General features: G+C 37.2%; 1 protein-coding gene across 1 annotated transcript; it reads left to right on the forward strand.

Annotated features, from left to right (window-relative positions):
* Positions 1-277: 277 nt before the first annotated feature.
* On the forward strand, positions 278-18,783 carry GAL3ST2 (galactose-3-O-sulfotransferase 2). Its single transcript, XM_070946271.1, has 4 exons — positions 278-294; positions 8,503-8,592; positions 14,664-14,907; positions 17,983-18,783. The coding sequence occupies exons 1-4, from the start codon at positions 278-280 to the stop codon at positions 18,781-18,783; spliced, it is 1,152 nt and encodes a 383-aa protein (XP_070802372.1).
* The last annotated feature ends 4,627 nt before the right edge of the window (positions 18,784-23,410 follow it).

Consider the following 23,410-nt stretch of genomic DNA (forward strand, 5'->3'; position numbering starts at 1 on the left):
TCTTGTATTTTTTTGCATTTCATGTTTCTAAACCGCCCATCTCCCTCAACTATTTCTAGTTATTACATTGTGTTAAATACATTGTGTTTCATTAATTTTTATATGAGTTGCAATAATCTACGTGTGCCATGCAGATTTACATGTATGTATCATATTGTGTGTCTATGGCATTATGCCACCCATTTTGTCCCTGCCCAGACTGCTGAGCAGCTCTATTCAGGAACTGCACTCTGACCGCCAACCAGAAATTCACTTATCACTGTGACAGACAGGCAGAATGAAAGGCATTTGCAGGTAAGGAACAAGATGAGGGGAGAGAATATAACTTTTTTACTGAAAGTTTTGATGAAGGATAAAATAACCTGTTTTGTAACCTTACATAATTCAAAGTTGGCTGAGTTTCAAATCATGAGTTGAAAAGGTTGAAAAGAAGATTTTGCGGAGATGAATTAACAGATCAAGGTGGATAGTATGTTCTTAATTCCTGTTTGCTTATTACTTAGTGTTGTTTGTTTGTTTGTTTGTTTGTTTGTTTGTTTTGTCAAACGTACAAGATAACAGATATAAATATAAACATGGACATGAACATGAACATGAACATGAACATAGGAAATGAGTACAAATAAATGGGGACAGTAGGACAGGGATGGTAGGCACGCTGGTGCGCTTATGCACGGCCCCTTTAGGGACCTCTTAGGATGGGGTGAAGTCCACGGTAGACAGTTTAAGGTTGAAGCTGTGTGGGTTTGAAGATGTAAAAAGTTATAACTTTTTCCAGAGAATTAACAGAATAATAGAATAACAGACTTGGAAGAGATCTTTGTTGATAGTTTACAGATAAATACAGCCCTAATTTCAGCATTATTGCTGACATCCTCTCTCCCATAATAATTTCTATGCGACGCTGATGGGGATAATAACAATTCAGCACATTAGGATCTTGAAGAAAGGGGGAAAGTTTATGTATAATTTGAGCTTATTCCAGAGCATTGTCTCTTTGACTATTCAAGTCTTTGGTTAATGATTTCTGTTTCCTTTGTTTTTCCTTATAGATTGGTCTTCTAACTTAGTTCTCTTGTAGAATTACTAACTTGAGTGCAGAAAAAATTATCTAAGATTTCTTCAAAGCATTGCTGATTGATTGATATGTATGCACATCCACTGTTTATCATTAATTTATAACAGATACTAAGTGTGTAGTTCATAAGACAAAAACGCAGGACAATGTATAATATGAAAATCTATTAAATGCTGCAGGTAAAAATACAATATAAGTAATGCGCACATGCTTTAGAAAGAAATTAAAATTTATAAAGCTGACGCAGTATTCCAATTCCGCATAGATTAAAAATCCTAGGGATTTTTTAAGAAAGTCTTTGCTGAGTGTTGGGAGGGTGACAGGTGGGGAAACCTTTCCAAGAAGAGATCCATATCTAAACAAACAGGTGGGGTGGAGGCATTGTGAAAAGACTGTTTTATGCATGATTACCTAATCATAATTGTGCCCAGAAGGGGAACTTGGAAAAACCTTTGGATAATTTCAAAGACAGAGGAAAGCAAATATATACAGGACGAAATCTTTTTTAAAAAATGTCCTAAGGCATAAAAGTGCCTCTGCTCCAATTCTAGTCCAGTTGGCTACTGTACATTGATAGGAATACTCCTTCCCTGAACTCGGTGGTGCAGCGGACTAAGTGCTGTTAAGTGCTAGCACTTAGCTGCCAGCTCCCTGCAATTAGTGCGAATTCAAATCTCACCAGGTTCAAGGTTGACTCAGCCTTCTATCCTTTCGAGGTAGGTAAATTGAGGACCCGGATTGTGGGAGCAATAAACCAACTTTGTATAGAACAACACCACTTGTGGAGGGTGAAAGCCCTAATAAGCAGGTATATACAAAAAAAAAAGTATGCAGGCTATTGTTATAATGCATTGTAAGCCTCCCTGAGTCTACAGAGAAGGCGGCATATAAATTGGACTAATAAAATAAATAAATAAACTCAATGGTGCTGGCCTCCATGGTCGTTTTATTCTGAGCTGCTGGGCCAGTGAAATGTAAGAGAGCTGAGCATTTTTTTATTTTTATCAGATTCATTTACAGACTATTGAAAGGCTGGACACCTTCTCCTTCTCTTACCAAATGTGTAAATGTATCAAATAGTAGAGCTTTATGTTTTCAGTGGTGGAATTTATCAAGGATATCTACCAATTTCGTTATGTAACCTAACTAATGTAAACAATAATACTCGGCAACCATTGTCTTTCTTTCTCTTTTCAACAAATGTACTAGTAGAATAGTGGCATTTCTTTATTTCTAACCAGGTGAAATTGACAGGTATTCTTCAAGTTTCTCATTCTAGCCCACACACTTGGAATATTGCATCCAATTTTGGTCATGACAATATAAAAAAGATTGCTGAGATTCTAGAAAAAGTGCAGAAAAGAGCAAAAAGATGATTAGCTAAACCCTATGAAAAAGGGTTGCAGGTATTGGGTATGTTTAGTCCAATGAAGAGTCGGATTAGTGATGACATGATAGCAGTCTTCCAATATCTAAGAGGCTACCTCAAAGAAAAGAGGGTCAACCTATTATCCAAAACACCTGACGGTAGAACAAGAAGCAATGGATGGAAACTTATCAAGGAGAGATCCAACTTAGAAATAAGGAGAAATTTCTTGAAAGTTAGAACAATTAATCAGTGGAACAGCTTGTGGATGCTCCATTACTGGAAGTTCTTTTTTTTTTTTTATTGAAAAAGTTTTCAAATACAGATTTTTCCCCCTTTTTTTCCCCCCCTCTCCCTCCCCCTCCCTAACCCCCCCTCCCCACCCCCCCTGTGACTTCTTCATAACATAAAAAAACCTAATTCATAACAGATTACTTACTCCCTCCTCTAAATATTGACCTTTACTTACTAAAAATACTATTAATATTATAACATCCCCCTTTATCCATACGTTTCAGAAAAGAGAAAAGAGAAAAGAAAGGGAAAAAAAGGAAAAAAAAAAAAGAAGAAAAAAAAAAGACATTATACTATGACATTATAAAATAACTTCTCCACTTTAAAACTATACAATAAATCCTACTTTAACATTTAATCTTCTATATATATTACTATGACATTTCAAAGCAGCCTTCCCCATCAAATCTAGTTTAACATTTATTCCACTCTATCCATTTCCTCCACTCCCCTAAATATATCACTTAAAAATCCCTTTTCTTAGACTAATCAATCTACTAGCTAGCTTATTCACCCACTATCAAACAAAATTACCATACACAACATTTCTTAATATCTTTAATTCACTGCCCACACTACTTAAAAAAACTATGTCTATATTTTCCATTATATCTAAATAAAAAAAGAAAAGAAAAGAAAAGACAATAACTTTAAATTTATAATCCATATAGTATCTTCTTAAAGATCTTTCCACTGGATTGGTAGAACCATCATCCATAATCGGGTAACGTAACTTGCTGGTGCAACAGTTTATTCAAGATCTTCAATCATATCTGCCCCCATCAGTAGTAAATATCTTCTTATATATATAAAAGTAAAAACAACCACCCGAGTGACATTATAATTATATTCCATATAGTAATAATTATGGGTTTCATCAGAATTGATAATTCCCGTCATCGTAGTGGGTAACAACCCGATCTTCTGCATGCCCCAGCATAATTCTCTTGCCTTGTAATTCGAAATAATATAATATATTTATTAACAAAAAAAAAAAAATATTCCAAAATAGATAATTCAAATCCATCAGTTTAAGGCTCATTTCACATCCCCAAATTACGGCCATGCAGAGATCTGCCACAATCTTCAGGATGATATTAACCAATACGTCGCCTCTTCCATGTTTACACATAATAATTCATATTTTAAAGTCACTGGCTTCACTGTTGCCTGATTTAAAAATTTCTATTTTTATACCTCCTATTTCTGTTTTTCTTTTCTTTTTGTGGGTTTGTTTTCCATCCTGGTTTCTTTTCTACAGATTGTGTATCATCCGGTCGGATTTTGTTCTGCTTTGTAGATTGGTCTTGTTGATTTTGTTTTTGTATCTCATATTTCTTTTTTATCCCTTGTATTTCACCTAATTGGTTTCCATGCTTATCCTTGCCTTGATAAGTCATCACTTTAAGGTTAGATGCCACTTCTCTCAGGTTTGTAGATAGTCCAGCTGGGGTATCCAATAAATCCAAAGGCAATTCATCTGGTACAGTCTCTATATTTCGGTATTTTACCTTTATTTCTGGCTCCTTCTGTTTATCCTGTATTATACCTGAAGATGTTAAGTTCATTTTCAACCTATTTTGATAAAATTCTTCCGCTCTTTCAACAGTGTTTAGCTGATATCTTTCTCCTTGATATCTAAATATGATACCAACTGGGGCGTCCCACCTGTATAAGATATTTCTCTTTTTTAACTCATTCACCAGAAAACCAAATTTCTTCCTTTCCATCAATATCTTAGGTGGGAGTTCCTTGTAAATCCAAATCTTTCTTCCATGCAATTGCAACTTAGAATTGAAGGAATTTTGCACGATGTTATTCCTAATTTCTTTGTCTGTAAAATAAATCACCACATCTCTAGGCAATTGCCTATGCTTGGCAATCCAGGAGTTAATTCGATAAACTCTGTCAATCCTACAAAACACTTCATCAGGTTGAACCTTTAGAATCCCAGCTAGAAATTCAGAAGATATTTTCCTTAAATCATCTCTATTATTTTCCTGCAAACCTCTTAATCTTATCGCATATTCTGTGAAATTATATTGTGCCATTAAAATCTCTTTTTCAATCTTGTGTTGCAGATTTTCTGCATTACCATACTTTTGATCAGCATTCATTTTAGATTTTTCTTCTACGCTATTATCCTGGATATTTATCAAGTCATTTTCAATTTTTTGGATTCTATTGTCGAATTTATCTTGAATTCCTTCCATTTTAGACTCTAGTGCATTAGTATTTATGTCCAACTGCATCATAAATTCTGTAAAACCTTTAGCCATAGATTTCACCAATTCTTTAATTTCCTGCTTAAATTTTTCAAATTGCTGATTCACAATCTCCTCCCGTCTTTCAATCTCTTCTATAAAAAATTCTATTATATTAAAATCAGGTTTCTCAGACTGAAGAGTTAAGACTTGTTCCTTTAAGTTGTTGGTGGGGGAATCCCCCCCCCCTTCTTGTTTATCTGACTTTATGAGTCTCAGTGCCATGTTTCCGCCCAAGCAGACTTTGTTAAAAAAAAGAAAAAAAAAAGCAAGAAAGACTTCTTTCCAATCAACAACAATATCAGGTCTCCAAGGGAGAGAAAAAGAGAAAAAGACACAGGAGCGAAGTTTTGTCTACAAATGTAACCAGTGGTATTTATTCCGCTACATTGTAGTAATAAAAAACGGAAGGACTTTCCCTTTCAGCCTCTCCTCCAGCCGACGCCATTTTAAAAGGCTTTTTTTTTTCCTCTTTCTTTTCCTCCTCTCTCTTAAATAATTTCTTTTTTAAAAAATCAGTAAAATACTTGCGATTCAATATTACAGGTCCAGCTCACATTTTCTTTGAGTAGTCTGTTAAATTTGCAGGCTTGCTCTTGACGCCTGGCTCTGCATTTAGCAGAGGTCTCCCAAAGCCCGGAGCAGCGGCCGGGGATACGGGGCATCTCATCCGCTCCGTCCCAAAAGTAAAGAAAAAACTTTTGGGACTCCGCAGAGAGTTCTACCCACCCCTGCCGGCTCTATCTCCGTTTCCTCATGGAAACGGAGTTTTTTCGAGCCACCATTCCGTTGTGAAGGCGGCTCTGACAGGCGATGGAAGCTGACGATCCCAAAGGAACGTCTGGCAGCGACAAGCAGCAATCCGGAAGTCCCATTACTGGAAGTTCTTAAGAAAAGATTGCACAGCCATTTTTCTGAAATGATATAGGCCAGAGTCTCCTACCAGGAGGCTCGACTAGAAGACGTCCAAGGTTCCATCCAACTCCATTATTCTGTTAATATATTGAATAAGGAATAAATTCTTTATTTTTTCCTGATTTACTGGTGGATGTATCTGTCAGGAAGGCATCATATATGAGGGAGCATTATAAAGGGGGATTTACATAAATGGTCAAAGTATATGTCTTCAAATAATGATGGAAAACAAAACAATTGGTGCTTGTTTTCCAGTGAGAGGACTAAAGAAACAACATTTCTGAATACAGCAGCAGGAATATTCCTGCATGGAAGCAGTCATATGTACCCTGTTTTAATAGTTAAATTTGAATTCTACACTTGTCAAATAATTCAGGCATGTAGTGTCTTTCACAATCAAGGAAGTTCCCCAAGACAAAATAGACAAAAGGCTTTCTTAAGCTTGTTTCAGTTCCAAATAGTTTATACTTTTTTTTTTTACTAAGCAAAACTAAGCATTGTAAGCCGCCCTGAGTCTCCGGAGAAGGGCGGCATATAAATCAAATTAAAAAAAAAAAATCTGTTATAGTTGACTGATAGAAGTCACTGAAGCAGTAGGCATGAGCTTAAATGGACCCCCGAGGATGGTAGAGGACAGGAAGGCCTGGAGGAACATTGTCCATGGGGTTGTAATGGGTCGGACATGACTTCGCAACTAATAACTAATAATAAGGAGTACTTTTAGGCTCTAAGATAGATGGAAAAAGCAGAAATCAATGGCATAGATAAATGCAACTCAAGCTGTCCCTTTCAATATTTTGGAATTTTTATCCTACTTGACTGTAATAACATGCATTAAATTTGTACGTCAACAATGTTAAACTAAAGACTACATTTCTAAATACAGTAGCCGGAGTATTCCTGCATGGAGGCAGTCATATGTACCATGTTTTAATAGTTAAATTTGAATTCTGCATTTGTCAAATAATTCAGGCATGTAGTGCCTCCCACAATCCCATTTTTGGGTGAAAAATAAAAGACACAGTTATTTCTATCAATAGCGTTAGTAGATTCATGCTACCATTAGGATATTGTACATCGAGAAAAAGTTTAAATTTAAAAAGTTTAAAAAATTTATTACACCATATATGCCTTTTATCCCTTATTATTTGAGTAAATATATCCTGAGTAAGTATATCCTGGTTCTCTGTATATTCACAGATAACTTCCTATTTCTGCCCCAATTCTTCTTAAGGATACCCAGGAAAGCTTGAGATTTTCTTTTGGAGTTCTCTTTAGTTAAAAGCTGGAATATAATAAAATGAGAATAACCGCAAAATACAAAAGAAATGTTCCAAAGAGAAAGCTTATTTTGTGTTAAAAAAAAAAAAAGGAAATGGCAAAGAGTCGTGTGTGTGTGTGTGTGTGTGTGTGTGTTTGAATTCTTTTAATTGAACCTTAACTTTACAGAAGATAAGCTTGATGGCAATAATAGATAACAAAATGTTCTTCCTTTTCCTGCGTGAATTGAATGTCTGTCATTTAATAAAAAATAATTGTTTTAATGAAGACTAAAGTCATCTAATTGTAGATAGCAACATATATATTTTACTGTTGAACTGATTTTTATGGAAGTTATAATATATGTATATTGAAGGCTATCTAGAATTGTATGAGTAAGCAGCACAATGATTAGTAACAAATTATATCAGTGTTTTCCAAAGCCTTAATTTTAAACTTTATAACTGAAGAATTACAACTTTCCAGTCAGCCCCAGAATGCCTATGCTGGCTTTAAATCATATTTCTTTTAATATAACTGTCTCCTTTGATTCATAATCTATAGCTAGCTGTCAAAGCAGTAGCATTTCGGGGCTATAGATTACACCTTTTCAAGTTTATATTTTAGACAGCTAAGGGTTACAGTAAATACAATAGATATTACTCAAGTGGAATGTGATTCAATGCCCTGGACTTTTTTGTTCTGGTAGATTAATCCAGCAATAAATGGATTAAACCGGGGTGAAATCCAGCAGGTTCTGACAGGTTCTGGAGAACTGGTAGAGGAAATTTTGAGCAGTTCAGAGAACCAGCAAATACCATTTGGCTGGCCCCAGAGTGGGGTGGGAATGGAGATTTTGTAATATCCTTCTGCCAGGAGTGGGGAGGGAATGGGGATTTTGCAGTATCCTTCCCCTGGAGTTGGGTGGGAATGGAGTTTTTGCAGTATCCTTCCCCTGCCACACCCACCACCCACCAAGCCACACCCACAGAACCAGTAGTAAAAAAAACTGGATTTCACCACTGGGTTAAGCCTATCTGAGGTTTAATGCATTCACATTTATTTTTCACCTAAAATTTACAGGAAACTCCACTAGCATAATTACATTTATAATTCTACAGTTTGCTACCAAGTTCTGGTGCTACGTGTCTTAGGAAGCATGGATCTCATCTACATTTTTCACTCAATGGTGTTATTGGTTTCTGGGTAAGGAGGTGAATGCATTACATTCAGGAATTGGCAAAGATAGTTTGTAATGTATAAACATGCTAAGAACTCTGGTAACTAATTAAAAAATGAAGATTGTATTTGGGTTTTTTTCCTAGGTTTTTTCAGCGATTTTTGCATCTCATTCTTTGGCTGGCAGGTCTTACCCTGATAGGATACTTTCAATACTATCCTACAGAGGACATCAAGTAAGTGTATTTTCTAAAACAAATACAACAGAAATGATATTCCTCTTTAAAGAGTACTGATATTGAGCTACTGAATTGCAATGATAAGAAAGTTCTATGTTGAATTGATCCACCAAGTGTTCTTCCTTCCCTTTTCACACTGGATTGCAGGTATAATGTGTATGTGTGTGTGTGTGTGTGTGCATGTGTGTGATTTTAAAAACCCCTAATATTACAATTATTGATAATTAAAAACAACCATATCCTGGGTGTATTGGTATACTACATATACTCTCTAGGGGTGAGATGTGGGTAACAATATGATGCTTGCAAGAGTATCTTGCATAGAAATTGTGAATGTATTTGAATAACTGTGCTGTGTGTCGAGCATTGGGGAAATCAGGAGATTCAGGCAGTTTAAATTAATATAAAGATTTATTACAAGCTAAAGCTCTCTACAAAAATCTGAGCTACCAACAGTCAAGGGAAATGCACGGGAATTAAGAAGGCATTCAAGGTGGGCTGGATTTAAATCTCTTGTGGGCATGCAGGGACTCATGATTTATGACACATTTGACCCCCTCACTTGGGCTCAGCTTTGTCATCTCCCACATGGTGCTTGCAACATACAGGCCAAAATGTGCCCAAACCATTAGCAAGGAAAGCTGCATAAGCAGAGGTGTTATTCAGCAGGTGTTATTCTGGAGAACCGGTAGTGGAAATTTTGTGTAGTTCAGAGAACTGGTAAATATCACCTCTGACGGCCCTGTCCCCACCTATTCTCTGCCTCCCAAGTCCCAGCTGATCAGGAAGAAATGGAGATTTTGCAGTAACCTTCCCCTGGAGTGGGGTGGGATGCCATGCCCACTTAGTGGGCTGCCATGCCCACTAAGCCACACCCACCAAGCCACACCACGCCCACCAAGCCACGCCCACAGAACCGGTAGTAAAAAAAAATTGAATCCCACCACTGTGCATAAGGTATTATAAGGCTATTAATCTGCTTATAACAATACTTTATCTAACTTAATAAAGGTATAAGAGGAAAGCCTTGATTAATCAAAGCCATGATAACTGCAGAGGCCCAATAAGCATGGGATTATTCAGCGAAGACCATGGCACATGGAAGATTGCAATTTAAGTACTTTTCTGTGCAGTACTAGGTACAGCTAAGATACTGTGTAGACCCACTCAAACTACAGCCCACGGGCCAGATACAGCCCGCTGATACAATCTATCTATCCCGCGCATTGGTGGGATTAAGCCCCACCTCCCAGCCACTCCTTGCATGGCTGGCTTTTCCCACCTCCCTCATTGCCCTTCCTCCAGCCTATATATACCTTGCAGAATGCAGCTGCTCACCTGTGTACTTCTGCTCATCGCTGCCCACGCACTTCTGCTCACCACTGCTTGCAAAGGTAAGGCTGAAGGGTGCGGACTGGAGGGTGGGGGAGAGCTGGCAGAGGTCAGTTGACTGATGGTGGCCTGATGCACAGGGAGAGAGGGGAGCACTTATGAGATGGCGGAATCGGAACCCTTCCTGGGTGTTTCCAGAAGCCCCACTGCCTGAGTGGGGAGGGAGGAGAGTGTGTGTGAGAGCACGCTTTGAGGTCATCCCAGGGGGTTTTTTTTGCAGAAGCTGCCCAGCCTAAATTCAACTATCACATCCAAACTTTAATTTTTAACTCTTTGCTTGCAAGAGGCCCTCAGCAGCGCTGCGAAGCCTTTGCCTGGAACAAAAGGGGAAGGAACCACATGGGCCCATAGAGAGGTGAAGGGAGGGGAGGGACGTTCACTGACAGTTTCTCTCAGCCTGTCATTACGTCCGTGCTATAGTGATCCCTATTTTTTGTAGCGCTGTATTTATTGGTATCTTACTAATAGCAATTTTTAATCCCTAGGAAACAATTATGTCAAGGAAAAGAAAAATTGACTCTGAGTGCAGGATTTTCAAAGAACAGTGGACTTCCGATTACTTTTTCATGCAGTACAAAGAAAGAGCTGTTTGTCTGAAATGCCAGGATTTATGTCAGCAGTACGAGACTCAACATAAGGACAAATATGATTGTTTGGTCAGACAAGCGAGAAAAGGCAAAATATTAAAACTGAAAAATGGATTGACAACTCAGCAAAATGCTTTCGTGAAGCAGAAGCAGGTAAATATATCATCACTGCGAGCAAGTTTTCAAGTCGCCAAGCTAATATCGTGCACTGGGAGACCATTTGTAGAGGGAGAATTTGTTAATAATGCCTTCTTTCTGTTGCCCAAGAGATGTGTTCAGAGAAGACTGGACACATCTTTTTGTGTCCAGTCTTGTGTCCAGTCTTGTGTCCAGACTATTTAGTACAGTGCATCTTTCAGGACCTACAATTACAAAAAGGATTGAAGAAATGGGGGACAATTTGCATCAGCATTTGCAAAACTCCTCAAAAAAAACTTTGCTATTTTTCGTTGGCACTCAATGAAAGCAATGACGTTCATGATTCTGCACAACTTCTAATTTTCATTTGTGGGACAAATGATTATTTTGAAGTCACAGAGGAGCTTGCTGCATTGAAAAGCATCAAAGGAACAACAACAGGAGAGGATATCTTTGAAAAGGTTCACCAAACTGTGAATGATTTGGAGCTGGACTGGATTAACTAGACAGTGTGACAACTGATGGTGCTCCTAGCATGGTGGGATGTATGAAAGGAGTGGTTGCACGCATTAACAAAGTGATGGACAAACACAACCACTCCCATCCAACAGCCATACATGCCTCATTCACCAACAAGCACTGTGTTGTGGTGATATCATCATGTGCCCTAATTATAACATCTTAGGGCACATGAACTAAACCACAGACAGTTTCAGGAATTTCTATCTGAGTTACATATTGCCTATGAAGATATTTTGTACCACACAGAAGTCCGTTGGCTGAGTCGAGGGAGAGTTTTGAAACATTTCTATGACTTACTTCCACAGGTTTCTGCTTTTCTGATTTCAAAAAACAAAGAAGTACCAGAGCAAAAAGATTAAGAATGGAAATGGCACCTTGCCTTTCTGACAGATGTAACAGAACTACTCAACAGTTTGAATGTGCAACTTTAAGGAAAGGGGAAGCTCATCTGTGATATGCTTTCAAGTGTGAAGACATTTGAAGTAAAATTGGACCTCCTCTTTAAACAAGTGAAGGAGGAAAACTTCTGCCATCTCCTTACTACTCAAAAGCTGTTGGCTGAAAAACCCACAGTTGCATTCCCAAACAAAAAGTGTGTGGATTAACTGGAAATGTTGCAAAGGGAGTTTCAAATTAGATTTAAAGAGCGTTGTGCACATGAACAGGACATACAGCTTTTCCAGAACCCATTTTCTGTTGACATTGAAATTGTTGATCCAATTTACCAAATGGAACTGGATGAACTACAGAATTGTGACTCTCTGAAAGACACATTCAAGTCAAGCAACCTTACTAATTTCTATGCATCTCTTTCCTCTGAGATATATCTTAATCTCAGGAACCATTCACTCATAATGGTAACCATCTTTGGCAGCACCTATGTCTGTGAACAGACTTTTTCACGAATGAAACTTCTAAAATCTCCAACCAGATCCAGATTAATTGATGAACACTTGCATCACTTGCTACGACTGGTCATTGACTTTCTCATCAGCCAAAAGCAGGCTCACACTTCCCATTGAATTAGTAGTATATTTATGTTGGTTAAAATTGTTCTTCATTTTAAATATTGTATTATTTCATGTTTTTTTGCACTACAAATAAAGATATACGTAGTGTTCATAGGAATTTGTTCATGTTTTTTTCAAACTATAGTCCAGACCCCAACAGTCTGAGGGACCGTTATCCCTCCTTAATGTACCATTGGAGGCTTGGGGCGGGAGTGTTTGTGTTGATTCTCGCCTTCTTCCGCCTGCTTCCAATGTCTCTCAATGCCCATCTTGGGGGTTTGAGTTACAGTCTTAATTGGTGCAGTCTAAATTGGTTTATTGTGTGGTCATCTGAAACATATGATCAAGAGTTATTTTGAAGGAAATCCTGTTTGTTTTATTCTTTTTTTAATGGCCTATTTTAAGAAGTCTGAAGCTGCCGTTGTAATGAAGTTAGGCAAGTGACAAGAAAGTTTGCGCTCTATTTCCCTTTGTGTGTGGGGGTCTTATTAAGTAAATAGATTCCTTGAGTTGAGCAAGTTACAGCTTAGGAAGGACAAAGGCAAAATGGACTGCTAAATTGGCCACGCACACCCAGCCACATGACCACCTAGCCATGCCCATCCAGAAGGTCTGGTCCCCCAACAGTCTGAGCGACCGTGAATCATCCCCCTGTTTAAAAAGTTTTAAGACCCCTGTGATAAGAGGACCTGAGACTGAGCACGACACAGGCCACCCATAGTTGTGAGAAGGAATTTTTTTAAAAAAATCATGCATATGTATATTATTCTGTTGTGTGTATGTATATGTTATTAAGTAAGCATAGTAGGCTTTATTATTCTATGCTTCTTAGAGGGATTATTAAAAATTTATATTGTAACAGAGGTGCATATTCAGGCATGCTTAGAATGCAAAGAACCCTTGTTGGTTCTCAACTTTCTTCCTACAATCCTGCTTCACTCTGCCCACAATTCTTGGGAAGAGCCAATGCATGCTTATTATGTATTTATTACTTATTTATTTATATACCACCTTTGTTATTTTCGCAATTAACTTAAGGCAGCGAACATATCCAAAACACCTTTCTCCTCATGTTGTCTCCACAACAAGACTCCAGTGAGGTGAGTTGGGTTTAGAGAGAGTGCCTGGCTCAAGGTCACCCAGCTGACTTTCATGCTTTAAAGATTTACCATCGAAAATATGTTACAGTTGAAAATACCTAACTTGTTCTCTGTAAATATGTGTATTTGTATATATGTCATTATGTGATGTCATTATGTCCCTTGCCATTGGTCCCTACTTACCTTCTGCCCCACCTCCTCTGTAAATAAGCCTTTGCTCCTGTCAGAACTCTCCCTGTCCAAATGTATTCCTGAGGAAGACAAGAAATAAATACCTTTGATATAAGAAAGTCTTCAATCTTTTATATTGGGCCTGACCAGAATAATTAAACTAGCAACAAAATATAAGGGTGTAAGGAAGTATATATTAAAGGTTTGCTTCCTGGTATAGAATAAACAATACAAGTTTCCTAAGAAACGGAAAACGGTATAATCCACAGCGAAGTCAGAGACGTAGAAGTTGAGCAGAAAAAATAAAAGGAGAAAGAATGAATAATTGCTTCCTTAAAAGGTGGATCTCAATCAGCTGACCTCTCTAGCCTAGGATCTTAGACAAGCCCAAGTAGAAAGTTTTTTACACATTAGTCTGAAAAAAAACATAATAATGCAACTAGTTTAACTGACCTAATGTTCAATCTAAATTATTAGCTGCATCTCTGTTGCTGCTCACTGCAGCTTTGCTGTTATCAGCCTTCCAGTCAAACCCCATAAGGGAGAAACAGAGGCAAAATGGAGATTGCCCTCTCTTTTTATAAAAACTCTTATGAAGAGGGAAACCCACTCCCCATATTAGCTCTTTGGTGTTTTGGTTTTCCTTTCCTTAACTTTATACACCCATTATCTGGGCTGACAGATCAGCTGGTTTATTTAATTCTTTCAATATATGAGCATCTTAAAATAGATGTTTCTCACATTCATTACAACTCTGAACAGTCTGTCCATACTTCGTACAAAAATCACATCTAGCTTATTATTATTATTATTATTATTATTATTATTATTATTATTATTATTATTGTACAAAAAAGGCACTGTATGTTAATTACATCGTTTATGGCTCATAAATGCCCCAGACAATTCACAAACTAAAAACTTCCAGCTTTCAAACATATGTAGACACATGACCTATTGAAATAAAAACAGATCAGACTAAACATAGAAGCACAAAGGAAATCAGGGAAGTCCATGGCAGTCATAAGGAATGAATTATCAAATGGGAAAGGTAGTTTCTAAATATTTTTCCTTGGTTATATATTGTGTATTGTGTATATGTGTATATGTGTATATATTCCTTGGTTATATATTGTGTATTTATCTAGGCCTCCCAAAATCTGTCAACCCATCACAGAAGTCATGTTCCTCAAGACCCACAAAACAGGCAGCAGTACAATACTCAACATCCTCTGCCGCTTCACAGAGAAACATAACCTCACCATGGCCTTACCCTATGGGAATGAGCCCCATCTTGGCTATCCTGACTCCTTCCACATATCATATGTTGAGGAATTCAAAACGCTCAAGTTCAACATCATGGGCAATCACCTAAGGTTTAATTGGCAACAGGTAAGAATATAGAAGTTATTTTGTAAAGTTTCCATTTTTTACTACAGCTTTTGTCAGTTGGAGTTAGTGCCTTCTGTAGGAGTCATTGTTGCTGTTAATCTGTGTTGATGCTTAATTTGGAATTTGCAGAATTGGTACCAAAGAATGAGGAGAAATTTGGATTGGGGATGGAATGGAGATTTTACAGTATCTTTCCCCTGCCACGCCCACCAAACCACACCCACCAAGCTATGCCACACTCACAGAACAGGTAGTAAAAAATTTTGAAACCCACCACTGGTTTAATATTTATATTTACATTCATTGGAGAGGAAGCAGTTACAAGGTAAGGTATACAGGAACATCATGGGATATATACATTGAAAGGACTGCACTAGTGAGGACTGTTTAAACAATCTCTCCATTGGGAAGGGGGAAGAAAAAAACAGGACAGGACACAGGAGAGACATTAAGCCCAGTCCATTTTTGTAACCTCCTGCAACCCTACTCCCAAATTTGCACAACCAAATTTCAGTAGCGAAATGCCAGTTTTTAGTGACATAATTATTTAGTAAAACAATTTAAGATATCAAATTAGATGTATTAAGTCTCTGTGATGATGAATGATCCTATTCTCTGTTGTTCTCTGAATAAACATCTTAAAAAATGCAAATTCATCCACAAAATTTGAGCTCCATGGACTCTGGTGATATTCTCTTCTCCACAAACTCCATAGTCTCCAAAGGCAAAAGAAAAAAAAAGAAACTTCAAAGAACCTCTATTTCCACTTATATATCTGAAGGAGTGTAATTTGGAAAAATTGACTCACTTTTCATTTAAAAATATCAGCTTTGTCCATCTGTCTCACCCTCTCATTGAGCAGTATGTAGTGGTATTTTAAGTACTTTTATGCAGAAAGTCCAGGGGAATGAAACAAGCTCATTCAGCATATGTAATGGCACACAAACTATACTGTGTTTATTGTTAAGCACTATTGATTTCTAAACATACTGTTCTGTAAATAGAACAAATACATCACGTGATTCTGCAATCTGCAATAGCCAGCACCTATGGTTCTAATAATAGAGACCCCTTTTTATATTTCCCTCTTCCCTGCTTGCTTCAAGTCTGCTAAGAATGAAACTGATCTTCTTCTTCATTTGTTTCCAATTATGTGGTTGGTGTGATAATTAATGAGATGTCTGTGGGAAGGGCCTCCTTCCCAGAATAAAATATTCTACAGAATATTAAAAGAGGCAGAATAGAATATTTCCCCTAAAGGAGAAGAGGAGAAAAATCTCCTTAATAAAGGCAAAAAGCAGCCCCAGTCTTTCTGCTATAGGAAAACAGCCTCAAGTAGAAGTCTGAAGACGCTACGCTTTATGAATTGATATTTTGCCTCCATTCATAAAGCCAGGCCACTCTGTTCATAAACAAAGGGCAACCAACAGCTCTAAATAAGCAGCACAATAAGCAAGCATGGTAGCTGAAACTGACAAAATTAGCTCATTCAAACAAAACATCTAGGATTTGCATTTCCCCTTTTGCCTATAGAGCCAGTCATGACCCCTACATGACTCCATAGGAACCTGGCAACAGCCATTAAAATATTAAAGGACATATTCTTGCACAGGAACAGGCATCTCAATCACAAAGCCCCCCAAAATTGTATAAAATCCCATCTACTCTCAACCCCAATTTGTCCATCACCCCAGAAACATGCTACTGTCACTGTTGTTTCTGGTGACTAAATAAACGGAGACTCCCTTTGCAAAACTTCAGCCTGCCTCTAATTCCTGTGTCTCTCTCCTGGCTTGGAATAATAATTTAACTTCCAACAATGCTCTGAGCTTGGTTGTTTTCTTTCAGATGTTTCATTACTCAAACTAGGTAACATCATCAGTATTTTAATATTTTCTCCAAAGACCTGCCCATTATGATGAATATAAGTAAGCATTTTGCTGGCTTCTCATACTTACTGAATGCAAACGTGATAAATTAGATCTTTCTTTACCCAAACTATAAAGAAAGATATCAGAAACTTTCATTTCTCCCCCAATTACCTATTGTTTAAAGCAGTGGTGAAATTCAAAAAATTTCCCTACTGGTTCTGTGGGCGTGGCGTGGCGGGCATGACGGTCATATGACTGGCATGACTTGGTGGTCATGTGACCAGGAAAACCAACTATCACACTTTACACAAAAATAACATAAAAGCTACACAACTGACTCATACACAATGCAAAAGCAGCTGGACTTCACACAAAGTGGCCCCTGCAACAAGCAGGAACCTCACAGAGTCACAGAGAGCTCAAAAACAAACTATCACACTTTACACAAAAATACCGGTCCAGGCAATAGGTAGTAAAAAAATGCTTTAAAAAGTAAAAAAAAAGCTCCGATTGCGGCACAGCCGATTGGCACAGCTGATTGTCGGAACATTTTTTTTACTTTTTTAAAGCATTTACTGCCTATTGCCCAAACCAGTAGTAAAAAAGTGCTAAAAAAGGTAAAAAAAGAGGTTCCGAGGATCAGCTGTGCCGCGCGATCGTGGGAACTTTACTTTTTAAAGCATTTTTTTACTATCGGTTCTGACAAACCAGCAGCATTTTCACTTCCAGTTCCAGCGAACCACCCCGGTAACATTTCACCCTTGGTTTAAAGTAGCATCCAAACCTTGAGTTATGGTTAATCTAATTTATATTAAATTAGTTAAATAAAGCATAGATATTCTGATTGGGACAATATAAGGTGCTACAATTACTTAAAAATGGAAATGATTTTTTAAAACATTCCTTTAAAAGGAGAAGCACGGAAGCCCAAAGGAGTTTAAAACTTGTTTGTGCCATTAGAGTCTTTGTCTTCTTATGGTTTCTTGTAATGTCTCAATTAATATGGCTAAATTAATGTATAGTATCTCTCTACAGATATGCAAAAGCTAGTACCATTTCATATTGCACCAACTTTCCTGAAATCTTGTTAAGTTCTGCAAGTGATAGGTCAATTGTATTTATTTTAGAATACAGAATTTTTACTGATTATTCAAAAATATTGATACTTATTTTAAACTCTCTCCCCCTCTCTTTCATTTAAAAGGTCAGAAGAATAATGCCAAATAATACCTTTTATTTTTCTATCCTGAGACACCCAGCATTATTGCTTGAATCATCTTATGTCTACTTCAAAAACTATGCACCAGCATTTAGAAAATCCAAGGACATTAATGATTTTCTATCATCTCCTTGGTCATACTACAATATGACAGAAAAAAATAATATGCATGCTAAGAACAACATGTGGTTTGATTTTGGGTATAACAACAATGCAGAATACGATGAGAGTTATATCCAATTTGTCCTGAATAACATAGAAGAGATTTTTCACTTGATACTGATTGCTGATTTTTTTGATGAGTCAATGATCCTTCTGAAGGATTTTTTGTGTTGGGATCTGGATGATGTGATTTATTTCAAGATGAATGCCAGGAGCCAACAAACCATTCAGACTCTGAATCCAGAGAATAAGGAGAAAGTGAAGGAGTGGTGTGCTTTAGATTGGGAACTTTATAAACATTTCAATAAATCATTTTGGATGAAGATTCAGGAAAGAATGGACCTCAAAACCCTGTACAAGGAAGTTGAACTTTTGCAGAAGAGACAAAATGAACTGATGGAGACATGTCTCTTGGAAGAAACTGCAATTGAGAATCATCAAATTAAAGATAAGAATATGAAGCCTTTTCAAGGAAATACTCATATCATGGGTTACAATCTCAAAGAAGATTTAGACAATAAGACCCTGAACATCTGTAAAAAGATGACCATGCCAGAACTCCAATATACAGCCCATCTATACAATTCACAGTTCCCATTTAAGAAGAAGAAAATATTTAATTAGATGAGTTCTTTTAACACCACAATTTTTCTATACTGAGGACCAATCTCTGCAGCATTGGGTGAACTTTTTCTTCACCCAAAATACTCCAGATTAGCCTCAATGCCTTTTCAGAGTCAAAAATGAGGTGGAAATTAGAGTCACTGTTTGTGATAACCAATCCTGAAGCTCTAATTTTACAGAAGTCTTAAGGGACAACAATTAAAAAGTTACAAACAAAATCTTATAGAATTATTCTGATCAACGTCTAAATCCATTCACCATTTCAGTACCATGGAGATATAAATTAAAGACAGATCTCTGACCATACATGGACACAACCCCCTTCCAAACAGTGGACTGGATCATATCCACAATTCTCAAATTTTCATAGTATCAGAATTAAAAGCTGTATCTAAGACCATAAATTATAGAAAGCAACATAACATTCTAGCAATTGTGTCCAAACCCTTAATGTATATTAAAATTTTTTTTGATAAATTATTGTTTAACTTTTGCTTTTACACATCTATTGAAAAAGGTTCCCTTGTCCCTTAATACTTGGCAGTATTGTCCTTAGATTCAATTTAGGGCTGCATTACAGCTGCAAACCCTGCCTCCATGTTGCTCAAAAGTTTAACAAGCCTCTTTTGTAGATCCAAAAAGAAAACATTTCTTATTGGATCTATAGTCTTTTGTTTTATCATTTGCACGGGCGGAAGGGAGCAAGGGCTGGCAAAGTGACTTCAGCGGATGCCATGCCTTCGGAAATGCCTACTGGTGGTTTCAGGTGCTGGTGTCTTGGTCTTGTTGGCTTGGCGCCACGAGGTTCGTCATTGCTCTAGTCCTTCGTCGCCAGTGTTAGATCGGCGCAGGAATGGAAGACGCGACCAGCTCGTTACATTAATAACTTTATTTAGAACAGTAGCAAGACTGGCTGCGCGCTGCCGGAGCTCTCCTTATATTCGCTCCGGCAGTCGCACCGCCCCTGACAGTGATTCAAACTTTCCCGCCCGATGGCTGGCAGCCAATCCGGGCGGATGTCCTTATAAGGACATAACACTTCCCCTTTCATTTTTGTAATTTTCTGCCAGTTTTCTTTAAATATTAGTAAAGTGCCTTTTTCCAAATCAATTTTTCGGCATATCATTCCTACATATCATTTGTAGTTCCTTTTGGGTACTTTTTCTTGTCAGATAAAATTTACTCCACATCTGTCATTCTCTCATTGACATATTTGGACAGTGTCCATCCATAGGATCAGACATCTTTACTGACACTATTGATATTGTAACTATTAGTTTCTGGCTCCATTCTTCAAAGATCTTCTTTAGTATTTCCAATGTTATGACTTTTTTGTCATTTTGTAAATTCTGGTTAACTGATTCTAAAGGTTGGCTTATAATTATAATTTCTTATAATTTTCTTTTCCTTCAACAAAGAATGTTTAGTCCACTCTAAAGATCAGTTTCTAAAACCAGAAAGTTGTTTATCTTATTATGAATCGAGATAGCTAAAATAACTTCCCACAAGAAATTGTTTTTATAGCTAATTCCAAAATCTTATACTTACTGTCAATATTTTAAATTTAACTCAACCCTTAAAGCAATTTTTAAGACAAACTCTTACTTAGCTTTTTGCGGTTTATTTCAAAATATTTAAGTTCTTAAATTTGTAATTAATTTTTGTTTTGTTCAGAGTTGAAGTTAAACTCATCCAATGACTTTTTAAGCTTGTCATTCTAATAACTTTAATAACATTAAGATGGTTATTGGCAATTTCTGAAAGTGAGGCTTGCAAACCTAGTGAACTTTACAAGTCTCTGCTTCAATTGAGACCAAAATGACTAATCCCTTCATCCCCAATGCTCAAACCCATGGAAGAAACTGCCATCCTGTCGTCTCCTTGTGAGGAGCAGCCATATGGAGTACATGTGGGTATCTCCCATCTTCTCATTAACTGGAAAAAATTAGTAGACTTTGCTATGGCCAACTTCATTTTCATGAAGGTGTCTTCAGTTCACCATGCTTCCCATGGAAGTTGAATAAAAGTATTACCAATAGGTCAGCTGGAAGCTAAAATCCCTGCCAAACAAATTTTATTACCCTGTGCTTTGTCTTTTTTGCTTTTTTAGTTGTAGGGCAACTTACCAAGCAGTTAAACCCCTTTTCCTCATGTAAAGAAACATGCTGCTTGGATGTTTTGGGGCATGTGTGTATCATAAATGTCAAAGAAAGCAACTGCCTTGAAATGGATGTTCCCCATCCATACAAATAACAGGGACATATTAAAACCTTCTACAATTGCCAGCCCTGCTCCCAAAAGTCACGGAAATACCGGTGGATCCTTTTGCTTCAAGTGCAGATCTGTCTACATAGATCAATGTTTCTCAACCTCAGCAACTTTAAGATGTGTGTGGCAACTTGAAAGCTTCAACTTCCAGAATTCTCCAGCTGGCTTAATTGCAGATGTACAGTTGAGCCCCTGTTCCAATAAAGTTAACTTTGCAGTATTGTAAAGGAATTTGGAGATAGAAGATACAAAAGTACCATTAAGGAGTAACTTGCAGAAAAGATTACACAACTCAGAGATAGAAACAAGAGTGAGAAAAAAAAAATTCAAAATAGCCTTGATTTTGTTCCATATAAGATGGCACACAAAGAAACTCAGATAGACTTTCAAGATTTTGTTATAATATCTAACAATATAAATAGCACTCTGGAATCCCTGTAGTGTCTGTTTCTTGACACTACAGGATTGAGCGGTACAGGTAAGCTTCGATTTACAACAGTTCATTTAGTGACCGTTCATACAATGGCACTGAAAAAAGTGACTTATGACCATTTTATCCAGTTACGACCTTTGCAGCATCTGCATGATCATGTGATCAAAATTCAGGTGCTTGGCAACTGGTTCATACTTATGACTTGCTGTGTCCCAAGGTCATGTGATCCCCTTTTGTGACCTTCTGACAAGCTAAGTCAATGGGGAATTCAGGTTCACTTAACAACCCAGTGACTAATTTATTAGCTGCAGTGATTCATTTAACAACTGAGGCAAGAAAGGTCGTAAAGTGGGGCAAAACTCACAACAAATATCTCACTTAACAACAGAAAATTTGGGCTTTATTGTGAGTGTAAGTCAAGGACTACCTGTACTTGGACATAACAATAATAGTACAGGTATCCTTGACTTACGATTGAGCCCAACATTTTTTTGCTAAGCGAAATAGTTAAGTGAATTTTGCTCCATTTTATTTTACTTTCTTTCTTGTCACAATTGTTAAGTGAATCACTGCAGTTGTTAAGTTAGTAATATGGTTGTTAAGTGAATCTGGCTTCTCAGTTGACTTTGCTCATCAGAAAGTCACAAAAGGTGATCAGATGTCCCAGGTCACTGCAACCATCACAATTTTCAGTTGCCAAGCATCTGAATTTTGATCAATGACCACGGGAATCTGAAACAGTTATAAGGGTTAAGAAATGTTCATAAATATCTTTTTTCACTTCTACTGTAATTTCGAACGGTGAGTGAATAAACTGTTGTAAATTGAGGACTACCTGTAATCTAATCCCTACCTACTAGATTATAACATGTGCATTAAAACTCTGAAAACAGTATCCAGAATAGAAAACATTCAGTTTGGAGCACTAGTGCCAAAAATACAACTACTTGTGATATTTACAGATCAAAATGACATTTCTATAAGTTGAACATTGTCCTACAGCAAGCAATAGGCTCAGTTTAGCAAAATATTTTCTTTTCCTAAGACATTTGCCCTTTTATAAAGTGAAGACAAAAGTCTCTGACTGTGCAGTCTGGTTTGCACAGCGACTGGGATGAATAGATGATCAGAAAGGTGGAATTAAGCATGTGGTAAATATTGTTCTCTTTGTTGGTTACTGAAACAGACTAAAAAACCCAGGCTGGGAATTTCAGGTCACAGAAGAAGATACATTTAGCAAAAGCTATACTGATGGTAAATATCATCATGTATGTCATACTATGTCCATGGGTTGGCAGAGGTACAAGTACTATCGCACTGGATTTAATATACCCAAGGAAGGGTATCTTTAGGCAAACACGTTGAATCATCTCAATACCACCCAACAGTGGTATTGGGCATCTCAGGGTAGATTACTAGATCCATGTTTAATTTCTACCCAAATGACGCAATACATGATTTATAAATTTTGCCAAAAATATTTACACAATTCAGGGCAAATTATTTATTTTTTTTGTATAGTCTGTTTTAATTTTCCTGCTGTTGTATTGTGTTGGGTGTGTGTGTGTGTACACTGAGGGAGCTCAATCAATCTCATTGTGCGTATGTTGTGCACTGACAATAAAGATTTGAATTGAATTGAATTGTTGTAATGAGGAGGATATAGCTTAAGATAACTTTAGTATGAACTTCAATGGAATCTTTTTTATCTCAGAGATAATTCTGGATGTTTAACACATATTAATGTATGCATTAAGTCTGCATAGTGTTTAGTGACACACATTAATCACTACAGTAAGGTAGCCATTGTGTTCATAATTCTGCCAATTGCTGTAGCATATAGCACAGCACAGCACAACACAGAACAGAACAGAACAGAACAGACAGAACAGAATAGAATAGGAATTCTTTATTGGCCAAGTGCAA

This window comes from Pituophis catenifer, unplaced genomic scaffold (genome assembly GCF_029215685.1).
Source record: "Pituophis catenifer annectens isolate HBS135680 unplaced genomic scaffold, rPitCat1.0.hap2 SCAF_6, whole genome shotgun sequence".
Classification (NCBI taxonomy): Eukaryota; Metazoa; Chordata; class Lepidosauria; order Squamata; family Colubridae; genus Pituophis; species Pituophis catenifer.

Bases quoted from the DNA above. Each gene is read 5' to 3' on its own strand.
- GAL3ST2 (XM_070946271.1), top strand. The intron at 8,593-14,663 runs GTAAGTGTATTT...GTATTTATCTAG, and splicing joins TATCCTACAGAGGACATCAA to GCCTCCCAAAATCTGTCAAC. The intron at 14,908-17,982 runs GTAAGAATATAG...TTCATTTAAAAG, and splicing joins TAAGGTTTAATTGGCAACAG to GTCAGAAGAATAATGCCAAA.